Source organism: Dipodomys merriami, unplaced genomic scaffold, assembly GCF_024711535.1.
Source record: "Dipodomys merriami isolate MVZ:Mamm:240054 unplaced genomic scaffold, mDipMer1.0.p SCAF_406, whole genome shotgun sequence".
Classification (NCBI taxonomy): Eukaryota; Metazoa; Chordata; class Mammalia; order Rodentia; family Heteromyidae; genus Dipodomys; species Dipodomys merriami.
Window position 1 is genome coordinate 261,319 of NW_027205671.1, and position 22,477 is coordinate 283,795.

The 22,477-nt window shown below is 51.9% G+C and overlaps 2 gene segments (V, D, J or C); both read left to right on the forward strand.

Annotated features, from left to right (window-relative positions):
* Positions 1–3,640: 3,640 nt before the first annotated feature.
* On the forward strand, positions 3,641–8,931 carry LOC138806712 (immunoglobulin heavy variable 3-66-like). The segment is given in 3 exon segments: positions 3,641–3,713; positions 3,818–4,164; positions 8,875–8,931. Coding segments are annotated over 3 exon segments (450 nt in total).
* A 4,211-nt stretch (positions 8,932–13,142) lies between these two features.
* LOC138806708 (Ig heavy chain V region 102-like) lies at positions 13,143–13,753 on the forward strand. The segment is given in 2 exon segments: positions 13,143–13,317; positions 13,392–13,753. Coding segments are annotated over 2 exon segments (393 nt in total).
* The last annotated feature ends 8,724 nt before the right edge of the window (positions 13,754–22,477 follow it).

Below are 22,477 nucleotides of genomic sequence, written 5' to 3' on the forward strand. Positions count from 1 at the left end.
AACTAGTTTAGTTTCTCACGCAGTGACACTCATTCTCACACCTCTCCTTCTCTGTCCACTGGACAATGCACATTGTGGGCGAGGTGCTGTAAAGCGCAGGCTCAGCCTCCTGTGTGGAGTCAGGTGTCAGCGTGGTTCTGGGCTCTGGGAACAGACGGTGGGAATTCTCAGTCTATTCCCAGGATCTCCAGAGAATGACAGCTGGCAGCGGGGCTGTCACAGACAGGGTGTGACTCGGGTGCAGACACAGACCTCAGCTGTGGGGCTCCACCCCATGGAGTGGCCTGGTCTCCTGTGGCTCCCAGCTGACCGGCCTGGGTCCGGCTCTGGTCCCAGGAGCAGCTGACGGGGCTCATGGCAGCCTGGGCTGTGGGGCAGGGACGGTGACTGCAGCTGTGCATGGCCACCGCTTCCCGCTGACCTCTGACCTTTACAGAGATGTGCACTCACACGTTCTCGAGAACTGGGGAAAAGTTATCTTAGTGCTTCATGGAGGCAAAATTACTACAGATGCACCACATGTGCCCGTGCATAAAATAACTACGTATATTACATGTTACATGACTATAGGCGCCGTTGTCCATGCTCCCCTCAATCCTGGGCAATGCTCTCAGCAGGTTTTACTGCTGCAGGGAGAGACCTGAGACCTGAGAACTAGGAGTCCGCGGCTCAGGACGGCGGCAGCACCTTCTCTCTGCTAACTGCCGTCCTGCGGGCGGGGTCCACCAACTGAGGCACAGAGGAACCAGGGGTGTTGTTCCCACACCGCTGCCCCAGCGAGAGCTGCTTCCACGGCAGCCACACAGAAGCGCCCATGCCTCTCAGCAGCGTGACTCCAGGCCTGGTCTCAGCACCTGTGCACAGGTCAGCGGGCCAAGGCCCTGCCCCGTGGAGAGGACATTGAAGAGGAACTGCTAGTATGCTTATAACAGCCGCAAGGCCAGAACATCCTGTGCAAATGTGCACATCTGTCTCCAGAGACAGTGAATTACCAGGTCTCTGAAATCTGTCCTCTAAACCTGAGAAGAGTGTGGTGTCGGTCAGCCACAGAGCACTGCACCAGACCCAGGAAAGACCAGTGCTGCACAACTCAGCACAGGGAATGAGCTTAGTACCTACCGCAGCCATAACAGTCAGAACCCGATCTCAGGACAGAGTTCCATGGTACTACAGCCACAGAACCTCTCCTGTAGCACAGAATGTCTGTAAAGCCTCACAAGGCATAGAAGAGACAAACACTGCATGTGGATGTCATGTCTGATAATCTGCACACACACTCACACGGGGAAGCAGGAAAGACTGTCATTTCCATCACTGATGAGTCTGTGGGAGCAGAGGACCCTTCGAAGCTCAGGACAGATTCCTTGATGGCAACATTCTTGCCAAGGCCACAATCCATATGGTGCAAGGCAAAGACCGAGACCTGACCAATGTCCAGTGTGGATGTCGTGTCTGATAATCCCATACACGCACATACAGAGGGAGGAAAGGGTTGGTGACATTTCAGAAAGTCCAGAGAAGCCTCTCAGGAAACTGTGAAGTGACCTGGGAGAGCCTAGAAAGGACAGGTTCTTGGGTTTCATCTCAGCCTGGGGCAGAGGAAGGTGAGTTCCCCCTCTGCACACACAGCAGGTCAGAACCGCTCACTGAATGCATGAGAGGGGAGAACCAGCACTCCCTTAATCCATGTCCACCAGTGACACACAGGGAAGGGAGAGAAGTGAACGTGGTGCTGCCAGATCTGACGTTAAAATGTAGACGACACGCTCATTCCTGTGACTGCACTCCTACTCCATATGACAGCAACAGCCTAAAATAAAGACCTAAAGGCACAAAGAGATTGCTGGGAACACCTCTTCAGCAACATGAAATAATGTCAAAAGAGTAAAGCTTCATCATTACGATAGTAGTGATAATGTCTCTAAAATGATTTACTATGCATGGTGTATCATGGAAACAAAGGTCTCAAGGAAACAACAAAAGACAACTCTAGAACCCAATAAAATAATGTTCAAAAACCTGTGTTGACAGTTCCTTTAAAAAATGAAGAAATATTCAAGTACAAGAAAATACACTCAATCTCAATGAAATGCAAATCAATGCCACAGTAGTATATCACCTCACCTAAGTCAGCATAACTTATCACAAACATGGAAGAATATAAATGTTGGTCTTCTGGTACAGTGTGGGGAGGAGTTCTTCTGCTGAGAATACACACTCCAAAGTTTTGTGCTGTTTTATGGTGGATTTTTTTTTAACATTTTTAATTTTAGGAAGAGCCTGAGATTAAAGTTCAGACAAGAGAATAACAGATAAAGGAAATTGGTTAGTTGTGGACAATGGAATAGAACTAACCCACAGAAAGGAAGAAAGACTGTCGTTTGTGATAAATCTAAAGGAAGTTAGCTTAAAGGAAATAAACCAACAATAGAAAAACCAGTATCAAATTATGTCTAGAAGAAATAGACTGCATAGAACAGAAAACAAAGTGTTGGTTACTAGAGAATAAGGAAGGATGGAGGGAGGATGGGAAGAGGGAGATTGGAAGTTGGGTACAAAATTGCATGAAATATGGAATCACATGGTTGGTAAAACAATTTGAAGAATATAAAAATAATTTATTGATAGTGACCAAATCGATGTTTACCTATGAGAAATCTGTTACATGTAGTGACTCATTGAGGTTATGACAATATACACGTGGGGCTGGGAAGGTGGCACAGTGGTAGAGCGCTTGCCTTGCACACATGAGGCCCTGGGTTCTATTCCTCAGTACCACATAAGCAAAAAGAAAAAAGCCAAAAGTGGTGCTGTGGCTCAAGTGGTAGAGCGCTAGCCTTGAGCAGAAGAGCTGAGGGACAGTGCCCAGGCCCAGAGTTCAGATCCCACGACCAGACCCCCACCAAAAAACATACATGTGATATTGTCACAAATACACAATGCATATGAACCAGAAAAACAAACAGGAAAGCTTGACAGTGAGAAATGATACACCAGAGCCCATTATCAGGTGTCACCATGAACCCTGGCCGTCTTGATGGATGGTCAGAATGAAATAAAGTGCAACTAAGCCACACCTGATCTCGGCTCAGGAAGGAGGCTCTGCAGAGCTCACAGATGAGTACCATTCTCCTGGAACACACCAGGAACTGTGGGTCCTCCTTGGCTGTGCAGGCCCAGACCAGGCATGGAGGTCATACCACGAGAGACACTGCCAGTGTGGAAACACATTCACCATTGTTTTACATTCTTGCCTGTGCACAAGGAGGTCACAAACGTGTTGAACTTTGTGTTTTGTGTGATCAGAAATGCTGACAGAACGATCACCAGGCACAATGGCAGAGTGAGAGGACACATGTGTCCCTCTACACCCCAGACAGCTCTCAATGTCCTCACACTCTGCCTCAGGCTCCCAAGGACCTGCAGATACAGTGTGAACCACAGCACGTGGTCAGTGCGTCATGATGTCTCCAAGGTGACCATTGTCACCAAACTCCTCCAGCACAGTCACCTCTGCTCTGGGAGCCCAATCTCTAGACTTCCCCCCAGAGCTGCTTTATAGCAGAGGACATGCAAATAGGACGTCCCTCTGCCCATGAAAACCAGCCCATCCCTGACCTGAGTTCTGTGAGCTGATTCCACCAGTGACTGAGCACAGACCACCACCATGGAGCTGGGGCTGCGCTGGGTTCTCTTTGTTGCTCTGTTGAAAGGTGATTTATGGGGAGCAAGGGAAACTGAGTGTGCAAATGGACATGAGTGGGAGGAACAGTGGATGTGTGTGACCATTGCTGACCAGGATTCTCTGTGTTTGCAGGTGTGCAGTGTGAGGTGCAGCTGGTGGAGTCTGGGGGAGGCTTGGTGCAGCCTGGGGGGTCCCTGAGACTCTCCTGTGCAGCCTCCGGAATCTCCATCAGAGGTTACTACATGCACTGGGTCCGCCAGGCTCCAGGGAAAGGGCTGGAGTGGCTCTCATACATCTATGGTAGTAGCACCAACTACGCAGACTCTGTGAAGGGCCGCTTCACCATCTCGACAGACAACAGCAAGAGCACACTTTACCTGCAGATGAACAGCCTGAGAGTGGAGGACACGGCTGTCTATTACTGTGCTAGACACACAGTGCAGGAAATCCAGTGTGGGCCAGACACAAACCTCCCTGCAGTATGCTCAGCATGAGCAGGGGGCGCTGGGCACACACTGAGGTCATGCTCAGTCCACACGAGCAGGGGGCGCTGGGCACACACTGAGGTCATGCTCAGTCAGCACCAGCAGGGGGCGCTGGGCACACACTGAGGTCATGCTCAGTCAGCACCAGCAGGGGGCGCTGGGCACACACTGAGGTTATGGTAGTCACAGGAGCAGCTGTGGAGCTCAGGCCCTGACTCCTCTGTGTGTCTGGCCTCTCCACAGGACGCAGCGTCCCCCACAGAGCTGTCTAGAGTGTTAAGGGCTCCTGTGCTGGGTGAGGACATTGCTCTCCAATTCCACTGGTTTCTCTCCATTGCAGAGAGCCTGAGCAGAGTCCATCTGGCCTTCCCCATGCTGTCCTTCATCTTCCTAGAGGAAGAGCAGACACTCGCTGCTCACTTTTGGGTTTTTTTTGGTAAGACCTTGGGCTGGAACTCTGGGCCTGGACGCTGTCCCTCAACTCTTCAGCTCAAGGCAAGTGCATTACCGCTTAAGTCACATCACCACTTCTGGTTTTCTTGTGGTTTATTCTCTAATAAATTCCCTGAGAGTTTCAGGGACTTTCCTTCCCTGGCTGGCTTTGAACCACCATCCTCAGATCTCAGGCTCCTGAGTACCTGGGTTTGCAGGCGTGAGCAAGCAACACTGGGCTCATACTCACTTGTTTACACTCAGCCTCTGCCAGACCCTGGAAATACTTCCTGTGAGTCACAGACATCTTCCTGATGCCTGGAATGCCAGGCGGGCCTTTGTTTCCTTGCTGGCCATTCCTGGGTGTAGGACATCGTGATGCGGTTAGGATATTGTGAGGACGCTGCATCCGAACTCAGAACACACCTTGTCTCCCCATTCCTGGCCCTGAGGTTCTCTGTCCTCAGATGTCCTGTCCTAGCAGCTGCAGGAGTCACAGCCTGGCCTGGCCAAGCCCCCGTGGTCTCTGTTCCTGCCTGCACCATGTAGGTGGCACTTGCTGTCATTTCTGATGGAGCCGGGTCCCACAGCCACAGGGAAGCTGCTGGGAAGGACAGGAGACATCTTCAACTGCAGCCGTCTCTCAGGAGTCGAGTCACAGTGTCTGAGGACAAGGCCAAGAACCAGATGTCCATGAGCTGAGCATGGTGACCAGCAGGACCCAACCATGGATTACTGTGCAAGAGATACCGGGAGAGACATCAGTGTGAGTCCTGACACAGACTGTGCACCGGACCCTGAGCCTGAGCTGTGGAGGTGCTCGGGGCCAGCAGCCCTGGATCTCACCCCAGAAGCTGGGTGCGAGCTTGGTGTCAGGTTCTGTGAAGCTCCCTCCCATTCCCGGGGTCCCTCTGGACACCTCCCCATCACCCCACAGTCCCTCTGGACATGCCTGCCTTCCTTTGTTTCCTCTTCCTCATGTGCTCACTGGGCACTGTGGGAGGGAAGGACTTCTGTGTGTGGATGAGATAGGATCAGCCATCAGCTTCCTGTGGAGCACTGCCACTTCCTGTGTCCTTCTTCCCTGATGCCCACACCTGTCTCAGGTGAGTGGCCTCCCTTCCTCTTCCCCTCAGCCCCCATGCTGTCCACTCTGTGGAAACTCCTGCTTCACAGCGCACGGCAGCTGCTGATGGTCATTTCCACTCTGTCTACACCCTCAGGATGGAGGGGGATGGAGGACCACCTGAGCTCTCAGTCCCCAGCAGGGGCAGAGGCAAGGGCAGAGAGGAAAGCCCTCCCACCCAGGGGTTTCCAGGGGTCTAACGGAGGCCCGACTGTCTCTCAGGGGGTGTTCCAACATGGTTGACAATGCAGACTCAATTGCACTAAAAATCCCTCGAACAAGAGTATCCTCAGCTAGGGACTGAAATGTGTTTACCTAGGAGACCAGTAAATGTACGTGAAACAAAGAGACAATGTACTGTCCCAAGACTCCAGGCTTAAATGAGGAAGTGAGCCGAGTGCAGCCGTCTCCTGTCGTGGGGACCATCCACAGAGGCCGAGGAGCCTTCATCCCGCCCTCTGCAGCCACCACAGCTGCCTGGCTCAAGGCACTGCCGACCTCGGCCTCTCTTTACACTGGGAGGTGGGCTTCAAACTGTAGACCTTTTTCTTCTTGGTTCTGTTTCTCCGTGGTTTGAATGGTGCTGTTTACCCTTTCATGATTCCTGGGCTCTTTCTGTCTTCCTATCTTCTGAGCACCATCTGTAATTTGGGACCCTGAGCCTTCTCACTGATGCAGGGAATTAGAAGAATGGAGGATGGTGCTAACCTCCTAGTTTGCTGTTTGTGGTGCAGTGATTTGAACTCCATGCTTTGCAGTTGCTAATCCAATGATCTGCTGCAGATTCACACCTGCAGCACTGTTCACCATTGTGTATTTTTGAGATAGTAAGTTTCTTTCTGCTGAGGCAGACATCTGGATGGTGATTCAGAAGAGATTAGAAAGCAAGGCGGGTGCTTTCCATGATTCTCCTGGATTCTCCCCCATGGAAGCTGAGCATTCTGTCTTAGGACAGTCTCAAAGAACTGCTTTTAAATCCCAGGCTCATGCCTGTAATCCTAGCTACTCAGAAGCCTGAGATCTGAGGATCATGGTTCCAAACAGCCTGGGCAGAAAAGTCCTCAGGAAACTCTCATCTCCAATTAGCCACTCAGAAACGGCATGGCACTGTCTCTCAAAGTGGTAGAGCATTAGCCTTAAGCAAAGGAACTCACAGACAGTGCCCACATTGTGAGTTCAACCCCCACCAACAACAAAGATATAAAAAGAAAGAAATCAGTTTGATCAACATGTGTCCATCAGTGTCACCCATTTAAACTTTCTCCCCATTCCCGCACAATTATATTTCCTCCTAAAATTTGAACCTAAACATCATTTATGTTGAGTGTTCTACCACTAAGATATATTTGTATACTTTTAAATTGACAAAACACATTTAGGAGAGATATCTTAATAATTTGATATGCTAAAGTAATGTGTAATGATAAAATTCAGGTAAATATCATAAGCTTCCCTTCAGTGTTAAATTAATGCAAGACAATTTAACAGTGACCAGTACAAGAAAAATGAAATTATACTCAGCAATGGCGCATGTTTGGTTTTCTCATGTGCACATTTACGCAGGCTTCTGTGCAAATAGCAATAGTCTGAGGTCAAGCACAGCAGCCTCGCTTCATCAGAAGACCTCCTGGGAAGGGCTGCAGAGATCTGGCTGAGGGCCAGTGGCTGAAGCCTCTCTGTGGGTACAGCAAGGAATTCCTGTGTGCTATGCACCCGGTGTGGAGCAGCTGCCTTATCTAATGGACTGAGAGGCTTTCTTTCCGCAACCACGGTGTGGCTGTGACACAGGCCTGTGGTTGGGTTTCTGGGATCTTCCCCTGCAGGACGCTCAGCTGGGATCAAGGTGCACATTTTTGCCCTGGCAGGCCTGAGAGGCACAGTCTCCAGGACAGCAGCCCACTAGGCCTACAGCCTTCTGCCTTCTGCCTAGCTTCCCATCACTTCAACTGTACATGATTCCTGTCAACAATTCGACCTTACTTCCCAAGCTTCTTGCAACATATGTAAACACGAGGTCTATGGCAATGTGCTCTGTACACCACCACATCTCTAGTGCTCCACAGAAGTCCTCTCCACAGGAAAATTCCTAGGCCTGAGGGACACAGATCAACACACTGGCTGGAGTCCAGGCCTTGAGGTTAGCTTCTCACAGCAGATCTGTCTCCACCTCCAAGTCAGGGGGTCACAGCGAGGTCTTCAGCCATGTGTCCCACAGCGGAGCTGCCAGTCCCTCTGTGAGCACACCTGCTGTCACCTGCTGACAGCTCAGCTCTCTTCCCCAGCAGGAGAGCTGCACACAGGTCAGAGCTCAGTGCCACAGTTTCTCCACCCTGACTGCTTCTCTGCCATGCCCTGGGTCCCCAGGAACTCCCTGTCGCTTCTCCTTTCCTCTCTTCCTCAGAATCTGCTCAGCTTTGTGTCAGTGGATTCTTGTTCATGGACAAAAGTGTTGTTCACCTTCAGCTCACCATCTTGTCCAGCACTAGGAATCACTGTAACAAATGACTTGAAAGACAGATACAAGGAAACTGTCAAAGGGTTGATAAAACAATTTGAAGAAGACACAAGGCATTTGTCCATAATTACCAAATACACATTTACCTATGAGCACATTGTTATGGATTGTGAATTATAGAGATTATTATTATTGACATTAACAACACACATGATATTGTTACAAATAAATGCACATAAACAGGATAAACAAACCAGAAAGCTAGACTATGACAACACAAGAGCGCACTGTCAAGCGTATGCCTAAATCCTGGCTATCTTGGTTTGTGGTCAGAATGAAGTAAAGTGTGGCAAAGCCACACCTGATCTCATCTCAGGGAGGAGGCTCTGTGAGCTCACAGATGAGCACCATTCTCCTGTAACACAGCAGGGAACTGTGGGCGCTCCTTGACTGTGCAGGCCCAGACCAGGCATGGAGCTCATACCATGGGAGATGCTGCTAGCATGGAAACACATTCACCATTGTGTTACACTCTTGAGTGTGCACTAGGTCACAGGCATGTTGCACTTTGTGTTTTGTGTGTGATCAGAAATGCTGACAGCAAGATCACCAGGCACAACGGCAGAGTGAGAGGACATGTGTGTCCCTCTGCACCCCAGACAGCTCTCAATGTCCTCACACTCTGCCTCAGGCTCCCAAGGAGCTGCAGGTACAGTGTGAAACACAGCACGTGGTCAGTGCGTCATGATGTCTCCAAGGTGACCATTGTCACCAAACTCCTCCAGCACAGTCACCTCTGCTCTAGGAGCCCAATCTCTAGACTTCCCCCCAGAGCTGCTTTATAACAGAGGACATGCAAATAGGACGTCCCTCTGCCCATGAAAACCAGCCCATCCCTGACCTGAGCTCTGTGAGCTGAGTGACTGAGCACAGACCACCACCATGGAGCTGGGGCTGCGCTGGGTTCTCCTTGTTGCTCTGTTGAAAGGTGATTTATGGGGAGCAAGGGATACTGAGTGTGCAAATAGACAGGAGTCAGAAGAACCGTGGATGTGTGACCATTACTGACCAGGATTCTCTGTGTTTGCAGGTGTGCAGCGTGAGGTGCAGCTGGTGGAGTCTGGGGGAGGCTTGGTGCAGCCTGGGGGGTCCCTGAAACTCTCCTGTGTAGCCTCCGGATTCACCTTCAGTACTTACTGGATGAGCTGCATCAGCCAAGATCCGGGGAAGAGGGGCTGGAGTGGCTTGGAGAAATTAATCCAGGTGGTGGTAGCACACGGTACGCAGACTCTGTGAAGGGCCGGTTCAACCTCTGCAGAGACAACAGTCAAAGCACGCTGTACCTGCAAATGAGCAGCCTGAGAACCGAGGACACGGCCTGTATCACTGTGCAGGGCTCAGTGAGAGGAGCCAGTGGGGCCCAGACACACAGTGCAGCGGCCTAGGCCAGCAGGCGCTGAGCCGCGTCAGCTGCAGGGGTGGCGAGGAGGTGGCCCTGGGGTCTGGCCGCACCCTCCCAGGGCTGCAGGACCCAGCTGGGGTCTCCCTGCGCTGCTGCACGGACACAGAGGCTGGCTCCTTCCATCTGAACGCCAGGCAGGGCCCGACAGAGCAGCGAGGCCCCGGCTCCGGCTCCGGCAGCGCTGGCTGCGCACAGGCCAGGGCGGGTCTGGAGCGCTCAGGGCTCCGGGTGCTGCTCTCCCGCAGGTCGGCACAGAGACTCCGGCTTCCTGCTGAGCACAGACTGGGCCGGCTGTGGGAGCGGCGACCGCGGACTCCGGAGCCCGCGCGGACAGGACCGGCCTCCGTCCTCCCGCCCAGGCCGCGCTCACAGACCCGGGTGGGCCCGGTGCGCGCGCAGCAGGGCCCGGCTGACGTCAGCACCCGCGCTCCCCTCCCTTCACGCGTGCGCAGCCGCACTGGGCTGCGCGTGCGCCCTGGGCTCCCCTCGCTCTGGCGCGTCTTCCCGCGGTGCCCGTGGCTCATAGTCTGGAGGCGGTGGCGGCCCCGGGCGGCGAGCACGGCCGGCGCGTCCTCCTGCTCGGTCACAGGACGCGGCCGTGCTCGGGGAGGACGGGAGGACGGCAGACGGCCGATGGCGGCGAGCGCGCTGTCCGTCCGTCCGTCCGTGCGGAGCCACACCTCGGGTCGCGGGGTGTGGACAGTGGCCATCTGGGCGCCGCTCCGAGCCCGCGGCGGGCGTCTGTCCGCCTCCCTAGGCCGCGTCTCCAGGCGTCGCGCGGCTGCGGCTCGGGCCGGGCCAGGCCGCTCCGGACCCCGTCACGTGGTGTGGGGCGGGTTGCGCCTGCGCACGTGGCATGCTGTACGCACTGGTCCCGCGCAGGACTCCTGCGCATGCGCACACTGACCTGCGCCAGGTTTTACCACGACGGCGGCTCTGCGCAGACGCAACGGAGGCCGGCGTCCGCTCTGTCCGTCGAGGTCGAGGACACTAGGCCGTCCTCGTGGAGCCCAGCCCGGCCGCCGTCTGGACAGCGTGTGAGCTGCTCTGAAACCTGACCCCACAAGGTCGTGCTGCGTCCTGAGCTCCTCCGAGTGTTCAGCCGAGGAGCTGACCATGGACCCCGAGCCAGAGCCATCGCCATGGCTGCCGTGTGCACCCCGCGAAGCCGAGCACGCGCAGGCGCACTGGACCCCGAGCCAGAGCCCATCCCCTGGCTGCGGTTACGAGCGGGATCTGCACGCGCATGCGCACTGGCGTCTGATGAACCAGGCCAGCGGAGCAGTTCGCGCTGAGGAGTTCCTGGCGGTCGCGAGGCGACGAGGTGCGGGACGCGGATCCCACGGCAGCCGGCAGGAGAGCCGCTGCCTTCCGTCTCCGCGGTGGCCGGCACAGAGAAGGCGGGAGCTGCGCGGGGCTCAGGGAGTGAGGGCTACTCCGCGTGACGGGGCCGTGGATGTGCGGGCTGCGTGTGCACAGGAGTCGGCGCAGGCGCACTGCGCGGTGAGTTCGGGGCCGCGTTCTCGGGCGTGGGCCGTCACGGAGGGACCGCGGCGTCCGCACAGCAGGCCGCGCCGCGGGGAGACGCCTGGCCAGGCTCGGCCTCCGCGCTGCGGGCCCGCGTCGGCCTCTGCGGACCACATCAGCGGTCCGGGGCCGGGCGCGGCCACACGGCCCCGCGACCCAGGGCCAGGGCGGAGCGGAGGCGGCGGACGGCCCAGGGCAGCAGCCTGCCCTGCAGCCAGAAGGCCCGTCCGAGCCCAGCGGAGCGGGACGGGGAGGCCCGGGCCGCCACGGGCGCGCCAGGGCCTGAGGGACCGGACGGTGAGAACAGGCTTCCGTCCGTGCGGTGACACGGGAGGTGTCACAGCGGTGTGCGCACTCACACAGACGAGAGCGCGCGTTCCAGAGGGCTGCGCGCCGTGCACCTCGACGCACGTGTGTCCGTCCACTGTATTTGTACACAGTGCCTAGACATGCACACGGGCGCTGTGTCATGTGGGATCCAGATAATTCCGATTCAGGTTACACGTGTACCACCGGGATAGAAGGGGAAGGAAGCATAGATACATATATTCACAGTGCGCACACACATATATATTCACAGTGTACACACATATATATTCACAGTGTACATACATATGTATATATTCACAGTGTACACACACATATATTCACATGTACACACATATATATTCACAGTGTACACACATATATATATTCACAGTGTACACACATATATTCACAGTGTACACACATATTCACAGTGTACACATGCACATTTATATATATTCGCATGTACACACATATATATTCACAGTGTACATACACATATATATATTCACATGTACAGACACACATATATATATATATTCACAGTGTACACACATATATATATTCACAGTGTACACACATATATTCACAGTGTACACACATATACATAGTGTACACACCTATATTCACAGTGTACACACACATATACATTCACAGTGTACACACAAATATATTCACAGTGTACACACATATACATTCACAGTGCACACACATATTCACAGTGTACACACACATGTATTCACAGTGCGCATATATATATTCACAGTGTATACACATATATATTCACAGTGTACACACATACTCAGTGTACACATATATATTCATAGTGTACACACATATATATTCACAGTGTACACACACATATGTATATATTCACAGTGTACACACATATATTCACAGTATACACACATATTCACAGTGTACACACACATATATTCACAGTGTGCACACACACACACTTCCATCACCGGCTGGAAGAGGCAGTCTCCATACCCCTCTGTGGTCCTTCACAGGTGAATTCATTCTCCCTCCTGAGGGGTTCTGGGGGCTGTACAGCAAAGACTGTACTCTGAGTGGAGGCTGTTGGCCTTGCTGCCATGCCCAGCTCTCTTCAGACACTGGACACCCTGATGGACATGACAGTCTCAGCCTTGCTCATGGGGTCCTGGACAGGGTGCTGACCTGTGTCCTGGCCAAGAGCTGATATCCTGAACTTGTTCTGTGGTGGTCTGGAACTGAACATGAGGCAGTCCTGCAATGGAGCCCCTACACAGGTGAGGCCCAGCCTCCTTCCCCAAGGGGAGCCCTCCATGAGCAGCCTGGACTGAGCCCCAACAAACACAGGGACCAGGGACACCCAATCCTGCATGGTACCCATGGGACTCCTCAGAGAGGGGTCAGCTTACTGAGCTGGTCAACCAGGAACAACAGGAACTCAAGGACCTGTGATCAACACTGACCATCTGTGAGCACTGCACAGAATTCTGTTTGTGCAAATGGGAATGAGATGTGACCATATTGACAGCACAGATACCTGAGGGAAGCTGTGCAGACCTGAGTCCATCCACCATGGTTCCCAGGGTTCCGAGTTCAGTGAGGTCACACACAGCCCCATATATCAGAGGGCCGCCTCCCTCCCTCTCCCTCTAAACCCAGGTCGCGTCTTGAGCTAACAAGCACCTGCTTCATGAATATGCAAACAAGCAGCATCTGCGGTGGACAATATAGACAGGCTCCTTCCCAGAGCAGCCTGCTGTCGCCTCTCCTGTGACACCCAGAGCTCAGAGCCCACGATGCACCTGAACTGGAGCTTCCTCTCCTGGGTGGCCACAGCTACAGGTGAGTGCTGCCCAGGACAAGCCCCAAAGGACCAGAGCCTCACCAGAGAGTTCACACCTCCCTCTCCTCTGCAGGTGTTCACTCCCAGGTCCAGCTGGAGCAGCCTGGGGCTGAAGTGAGGAGACCTGGAGACTCGGTCAGGCTAGCCTGCAAGGCCTCTGGATATACCTTCACCAGCTATTATATGCACTGGGTGAGGCAGAAGGCAGGACAGGGGCTTGAATGGATTGGAAGGATCAATCCTAGTGATGGTGAGACCAGATATGCTCAGAAGTTCCAGGGCAAGGTCTCCCTGACTGCAGACACCTCCTCCAGCACAGCCTCCCTGGAGCTGAGCAGGCTGACAGCTGAGGACTCGGCCATGTACTACTGTACGAGGCACAGTGTGCACACCCACATCCTGAGTGTGTCAGAAACCTGAGGCAAGGCAGCTGCCTCGGGCTGTGAGGAGAAGGCTGCAGACCTGAGCCCATGCTGAATGTGGGAAAGGTTCCACCATCACCATTCTCAGAAAACACAGACAGCAAGGGGTTCCCAGTGAATAAAGCCAGGGCAAACACTCCCAGCTAATAGTCATGTGAACACATTTTCCAGTCAACTGATCCCCTGTCTACAAAGCTTTTAGCATAAAAGGATGCTGGAGTTTGTCAAAAGCTTTTTCTGCATCAAGATGATCATTTTTTGTTCTAGATATACATAGGTATTTAACGCTGTGTAGATATGTACATATGTATTTGTGTGTAGAACAAGTTTATTCCATGTGTGTTATATATATATGTGTGTATATGTTGCTCTAATGTGTACTCTATAACTTCACACATTTATATACATATACAAATCTAATTTGCTTTCATGTAGTTTCTGTCTATATGTACATGTTCATATGCAAATTTGCAATGCACATCTATGTGCACAACACAGAGATTTATCGACCCTCTTTTCACTGAAATATGAGGGGAGGAGTTTTAATATATCCTGCACTGTCCATCACCTGGAAATACATCTAGAACCTGAAAGTCTGTTTCCTCTTATTTGTGTCCTGTGAACTGGTAAACCAGACAAGGGACTACAGGCTCATCAAACACCTACTCCACAGAGAATATTCACCCAGGACCTCTTCCCCTCCTCTTACATGTTCACACGGGACGTCTTCTCTTCCCTTACACATTCACTTCGCATGGGACGTCTTACCTTCCTCTTACACATTCACTTCACATCAGATCTCTTCCCTTCCACTTACACATTCACTTCACAATGGACCTCTTTTCTTCCCTTATACATTCACGTCACACAGGACCACTTTTCTTCCTTACACATTCACATAAAAGGAACAACCTCTATGCAATTGCAGAACCAAAATAATTCACAAACCATATTTGTTTAACTTCAGGTTCATCCTCATTGTAATATTTCTGCTTGTAGAAAACCTATTCTGTTACAATATGGAACATTGATCACACATTAAGTCTAATTCTTGTGAAATACCCACAAAATCGGTGCCATTTTTATTTAGCAGAATGTACAGACCAGGTGGTGTTCATGACAAAATGCAGAGGCTAGATCAGAGAATTACGCAGGTTCCCAGGTGTACCCATGCACAGACTTCCCCAGAACCTAGAGCCTGCTGTTGGGTCATACATGGAGTAGAGTACATGGACATACATGGATGTACGATGTCCTCCTACAGTCCCGGTGACCTTATTTGGGGTCATAAATGAATTGCAGTAAATGGAGTTACATAGGTGTACCAAGACCACACACACTCCTGTGACATCCAGGTCATGAATGGACCAACAGCCATGTACCGCCATCTCACAGTCCCATCATGGTGCTGTGCTCTGCTGGGTTAGGAAAATCGGTGAAAATGATGGTCATGGAAACTTGCTGCACTTGAGAACCTCCATGATTTACTGTCACGTGAACTCCCAATTCTCCACAGTGACTGGGTTGTGTGGGACCAGGTGGAATTCTTTCTTAGGAAAAATAAGACTGATGTCCAACAGTTAAAATGCCATCATTCTTAGAACGTATTCTGGCGAACTTTACTACCCAAGTAACCACTGTGTGTCCTCATGCAATCCTGCAGGCTCTTCTCATGAGTGGTCACTTCTACCAATCTCTCTCCCAGTTCAGTACACCTCTGAAGACCAGGACAAGCCCTGCAATCCCAGAACACTTGTTCCACAAGGATTCTCCTGCTTCTGCATGCTTGTTCTTTCTCTTTCCCTCCACTGACACTCATTGGATCTACTTCCTGATCAAAGTTCCAAAGTTCTGTGTATGTACGTATATGTGTGTTTATGTATATATGTGTGATTGTGCATTGTGGGCATATATGTACCTGTGAGGTGTGTGTACAGGTATGTGTAGGTGTGTATTTGTTTGTGTGATAAAGAAAGACACTGTTTGCATTCACATATTACATATCTAGATGAAAAATCAGGTCTTTCAGCATGAATGCCTCTTGGTAATTGCAAGGACCAGGGAGGTGAGGCTGCGGTCACAGGGCTGAGGTGACTAGGGACCCCCGGTCACCTCCTCTCAGGGGACAGGTGACAGGGAAGCTGCCCCTCGTATGCAGCCACAAGCAGGATGCTCCCACATACAAATTCCCACATACATATCAGGAGAAGTCGCACCCTCGCTTAAATTCAGCCTCTTCTGCACTCTGGAAATGCTGTCTGCGCTTGACAGCTGTGACCTCGTGACCGTGGAGCAGGTGTGGTCTTTGGCTCGTGCTGGCAGCTCACAGCAGTGGTGACTTGGGACTGGGCAGAAGCGTGGGATGCGGCGTCTGGGCCGAGACGCAGCTGCTCCTCTGTCCACAACTGTGCTGTCCCAGGTGCAGCTGCAGGAGTCAGGCCCTGGCCTGCTGAGGCCCGTGCAGACGCCGTCCCTCTCCTGTGCGGTCTCTGGTGACTCCGTCAGCATGGTGACTGCAGAGCTGGACCCGACAGGCCTCAGGGAAACGCTGGAGTGGACTGGACACATCTATAAACGTGGGAGCAGCGCGTACAGCCCGAGCCTCCAGAGCAGAGTCACATGCCAGTGCATACCTCCAAGGACCAGTGTTCCCTGCAGCTGAGCTCCGTGACCACGGAGGACACAGCCTTGCACTACTGTGTAGGACACACTGAGGAGACTGGGTGTGAGCCCTGACACAAGCTTGCTGCAGGGACGCACAGCACCCGCAAGGCCGCAAGCACACCCAAGCGCAGAGTCCATCCAGAACACAGCGTGCAGCCCAGGGCTGTTGTCACCATCTGACTGCTCTCTGTCCAGCCAACTGCCAGGGATCCCCTCTAGATCTGGGAGGCTGCCACTCCGTGGCGTCTCTGAGTTCACAATGTGATCATGTTGTTATGATCTTTAAACGATAAAGCATATTCTCACATCAATGAGACCAGTGCATCGCCCTGGAAACAGCAATGACCCAGCCATGGTCCCCACGGAAGGCCAGGGGACCTGATGATCACTTTCCCATCAGACCTGGGGAGACACTCTGGGATTCCCTGCTGAGGAGGCCCTGAAATTCTGTTGAAAACATGAGGGACATGGCTACGCACAGGGTACTCACTGCAATCCAGGCTGTTGGGAAGTGGGGAATGGGAGGATCATGGTTCAAATCCAGCCAGTGAAAACACTAGCCAGGCTGAATCTCAGTCAAGGAGCTAGGCGTGACGTCTCAAGCCCACAGGGCCCCCAGCTATATCAGAGCTATGGACACAACGTTTGAGCTCCGAGCCCAGCCTCAGTCAACACCAAGGCTCTGCCCGAATAACAGCTGACAGCAAAATGAGAGGCATGGCCCAGTCACGGCACGACGGCCCAACGAGCACAGGCCTGAGTTCTAACCCAGTACTTCCAAATCCTGTGAGGAGAAGGCAGACCACCACCCCTGGAGCTAGCAAACCTTCCCTTTCCCCCATTCCCGCCTGTGCACATCCAGCTCACGACTGGACAATGGGGTAGTGTCAGTGGACTCATTTTCCTGCTCAAAGACTCTGTTCCATGTGACTTTTGTCTGTTCAGCCAGAAATGGCCGTTGTAAGTGTGTGGACTGAACCCCAGGTCAGGTGGGGACCTGGGGTCAGGTGTTGCTCAGGCCGGGGCTTCTGCAGACCTGGGAAACGAGCCGGTGCCACGTCTCAGCCTGCGTGCATCAGCCCTCCCCTGCTGCCTCTCAGCAGGCCTCCTGTGGGAATGGAGGTGGATGTCAGGTCTGGAGGGAGGCTGACCAGGAGTCCTGGGATGTGGATGCAGAGCTCACCCTTGTCCACTCTGAACACATGATTTCACCTCCACCGTCCACAGCTCTGGGGAAATGGACACATGGGCTGTCTGTTTGTGCTGGGAGGTCCAGGACCAAGGGCAGGTGTCTGTGAGTCCTGGAATTGTACATGTCCAGGACCAAGGGCAGGTGTCTGTGAGTCCTGGAATTGTACGCTGTCCAGGACCAAGGGCAGGTGTCTGTGAGTCCTGGAATTGTGCATGTCCAGGACCAAGGGCAGGTGTCTGTGAGTCCTGGAATTGTACGCTGTCCAGGACCAAGGGCAGGTGTCTGTGAGTCCTGGCATTGTGCATGTCCAGGACTGATGGCAGGTGTCCGTGAGTCCTCGCATTGTGCACTGTACAGGACGGAGGGCAGGTGTACATGAGTCCTGGTTTTCTGCACTGTCCGGGCACTGCTGCTCACCCTGAAATTTGTGCTGAGAAGAGCAGCCTCCCGAGGCATCTGCCCCGCATCCTGGCCCCTGTGGTGCTGCTCCTCACTCTCCTCTCACACTCCCATCTCTGAGACAAATACAAATCACACCCTGTTCCCTCACCACACCATTACCCGAAGGAACAAGGCTCATTTCTTGAGGAAGGTTTTTGTCTGAACTCCATGGCTTAAGAAAGGTGTCTTCCACCTGTGAAGGTTTCATCCTGTGGAATCATTTGGACAGTACACAAACCCTTCTCCTCACCAGGAGACAGCACGCTCCAGGTACCTGCTGAGTGTGTGTGGAGCAGGAGGGGTGCAGTGCTGTGCTGACCTGGGGTCCTGGTGCCTGTGTGTGCCACAGCCATGGTGACCGCAGAGACCCCAGTAAAGACACCAAGCTGTGGAACTCAGATTTTTGCCTCCAGGATGGCAAAGCCTTCCTCAGGCTCAACACTGAGTTGTTACATACCACACCACATTTCCATACAACAGTTTACCCAGCATAGGAGTCCCCACACAGACACCAGCAGTCTGAATACCATCACCATTGGTACAGATTCTTCCTGTTGATTTCCTCTCCATTCTCCTATAAGCTCCTCCTGCTTCTTGAGAAAACTTCCTTATTTGCCCCAGCGTGGATTGGTGTCAACCTGATTCTCCCTGTTCTCCCTGAGCCTATAGATTTCCTCATCCTCCTGAAGATCCCTGCACAGCCTCCTGGACGTTGGGTGATTGTCTGTTCATTTCTGGGCTTTAATTTCTGGACTGGTAGGCAGACATCCACTGAGCCTTTTGACGCACCAGCAAACCCACCACCCCGTACTCTGACAGTTCCAGGCTTCCAGGCATTATCAGTGTCATCCTTGCACCATATTGGCTGACATGAAGATTGAATTATGTGGGTCTTTCCAATGTGTATCTGCTACTGAAGGATTGCACACAGAAATGGAAATTCAATATTAAGGGTATATAATGCCATTGCTATGTCGTGAGAGCTCCCAAAACTCAAGATATGAGACCCAAAAGGATAGGGAGGATGCATTGCCACCTCCCACATGAACCCTCAGAGCACTGAGACTATCCTGAAAAGGTCACTCAGTCTTGACTTGATAGGAATGCAGATTTCTATGCTGGTGTAAGCTAATTTCACACCAGGCTTTCTGGAAGCTAAGGCTAGAGAAGACTCAATTACTGCTTACATTGTCCTCTTAAGATAAAGAGCTCGAAGGAGAAGGATTGGGATTGGGGGGGAAGGGGGAGGCTGGGAAGGGATGTGAAGGGTAAACAAAGGAGGAGGCTGCAATGCTTGATAAGAAATGTACGCATTATCCTGCCCATGTAATTGTAACTCCTCTGTACAGTATGTTCACAAATAAAATTAAATTTAAAAAAAAAAAAGATAAAGAGGTCATTATCACTGGCGTGGGATACTACCATGTGGTTGGTGCTAGTGACTCACTCTCTGAGGTACGCCCTGCACCCTACTCAATAAATACTTGTAAAATGGCCCCAGGGCACCTGAAGCTGGTGGAAGGCTTCAGAGGCCCCAGGCATCCCAAACCTGATTCCAGACCTGTGTCCATTACTGTCCTGTCTCCAGGCACTGCATATTGCAACATGTGTGGACATAAATGACCACTCTGGACTGAACATTCCAGAACCCAGAAAAAACGCCATTAAGATTTGATAAATGCTTGAGGATATAACTGTTTAACAGGATCTAAACAATATACAACAGGTACATGCAGTAAACCTGACAGGCTGCCCACTCTGTTTAGTGTCAGTTCAAATAACAGATGATTAAGAGCATCGGGAAAGTTAAGGCTAACCTTGTGGAGGGGCTGCTGGTGTCTAGGCCCTGCTCAGGAGAGGGCTCAGCCCACATGCTCCAGATGACCGAGCCCCCGAGAGCATCGGGTTCTGGGAAGGAGGGAAGGACGGCGAAGGTGCCGCTGCTCCTGCTGAGATGGTGACATTTGGTGTCCTTCTCACCACTTTGCTAAAAGTTCTCAAGGTCAGAAAGTTTTGTAATTATTTCTTTTTCCTTGACGTAACATTGACAATTAAAATGATGCATATTCACACTTAGAATGCAAGGTGACAATGCACACAAATGCTGTGGAACCATTGTCAACGCAGAGCTAAGGATGGTACACCACGCACAGGTTCCATTCTTTGACAGTGAGGATGCTTGCGGTCTGCTGACTTACACGTTTTCACAAATACAGACCACACAAGTGTCAAAAGCCCTCCTTTGTCTTTCTGAGCCTGCATTACCACACTTCACGTGAACTCCCCAGAGTCATCTATGTTGTCACAAATGCCAGGACTTCCTCCTTCTCATGGATGAACAATCTCCTGTTTTGCAAAGACACCACATTTCCTTTCTCCATTCCTTCTCTCATGGACACCTGGGTTAATCTGGCTTGCTGATGTAAACAATGGCACAGCAACTGAAGATAAGAAGCAAATGTGCCAATGGACATTACTGGAGTTTGGATTCGATGGCATTTCTGTGTTTGTGTGCTCATGGACCGTGGTATAACTTCCAGTCACGTTCTTATTTACATTCTCACTGTCAGCCTGCCTGCTTTACATGACACAGCTTGGCCCCCAACACTCGGTATCTCTCATGTTTTATAACATTTTTATTGTGCACTTCTGCACAAACAGGGACCTTGCACTCTCCCTCTGCTTTCTCACTCAAGGCTGGTTCTCTACCATTTGAGTCAGGCCTCAATTTTCTTTTCCCTTTTGTATCCATGACTAGGACTCAAAGTCAGAACCTGATGCTTTCTCTCATTGACTAACCACCTAAAAACTGAGCCATGCCCCCAACACCAGGGTTGATGATTTTCTTTTGTTTCCTTCATTTCATGGTTTTTGCTAGTTAACGGGTCCTCAGCCCATGTGTCCCACGGCGGAGCTGGCAGTCCATCTGTGAGCACACCTGATGTTACCTGCTGACAGCTCAGCTCTCTTCCCCAGCAGGAGAGCTGCACACAGGTCAGAGCTCAGTGCCACAGTTTCTCCACCCTGATTGCTTCTTTACCTTGTCCTGTGTCCCCAGGAACTCCCTGTCGCTTCTCCTTTCCTCTCATCCTCAGAATCTGCTCATCTTTGTGTCAGTGGATTCTTGTTCATGGACAAAAGTGTTGTTCACATTCAGCTCACCATCTTGTCCAGCACTAGAAAGCACTGTAACCAATGAATTAAAAGACTGATGCAAAGAAACTATCAAAGGGTTAATAAAACTATTTGAAGAAGACACTAGTCACTTGTTGATAGTTACCAAATACTCATTTACCTATGTTTTGTTATGAGTGTGTCTCACTGAGGTTACTACAAGTTCACAATACACATGATTTCGTCGCCAATACACAATACATATGAATGAGAAAAATAGATTGTAACAAATGATACACCAGAGCCCACTATCAAGCCTGTGCCTGAACTCTGGCCATCCTGGTTGGTGGTCAGAATGAAGTAAAATGCGGCAAGGCCACACCTGATCTCGGGTCAGGAAGGAGGCTCTGTGAGCTCACAGATGAGCACCATTCTCCTGGAACACACCAGAGACTGTGGGCCCTCCTTGGCTGTGCAGGCCCAGACCAGGCATGGGGCTCATACCACGGGAGATGCTGCCAGCGTGGAAACAAATTCACCTTTGTTATACACTCTTGCATGTGCACAAGGAGGTCACAGGCATGTTGCACTTTGTGTTTTGTGTGTGATCAGAAATGCTGACAGCACGATCACCAGGCACAATGGCAGAGTGAGAGGACATGTGTGTCCCTCTGCACGCCAGACAGCTCTCAATGTTCTCACACTCTGCCTCAGGCTCCCAAGGAGCTGCAGCTACACTGTGAACCACAGCACGTGGTCAGTGCGTAAGGATGTCTCCAAGGTGACCATTGTCACCAAACTCCTCCAGCACAGTCACCTCTGCTCTGGGAGACCAATCTCTAGACTTCCCCCCAGAGCTGCTTTATAGCAGAGGACATGCAAATAGGATGTCCCTCTGCCCATGAAAACCAGCCCATCCCTGACCTGAGCTCTGTGAGCTGATTCCACCAGTGACTGAGCACAGACCACCACCATGGAGCCGGGGCTGTTCTGGGTTCTCCTTGTTGCTCTGTTGAAAGGTGATTTATGGGGAGCAAGGGATACTGAATTTGCAAATGGACATGAGTGGGAGAAACCGTTGATGTGTGTGACCATTGCTGACCAGGATTCTCTGTGTCTAAAGGTGTGCAGTGTGAGGTGCAGCTGGTGGAGTCTGGGGGAGGCTTGGTGCAGCCTGGGGGGGTCCCTGAGACTCTCCTGTGCAGTCTCTGGATTCACCTTCAGTAATTCCTGGATGAGCTGGATCCGCCAGGCTCCAGGGAAGGAACTGGACTGGGTAGAAGAAATTAATACAGATGGTGGTAGCACATGGTACGCAGACTCTGA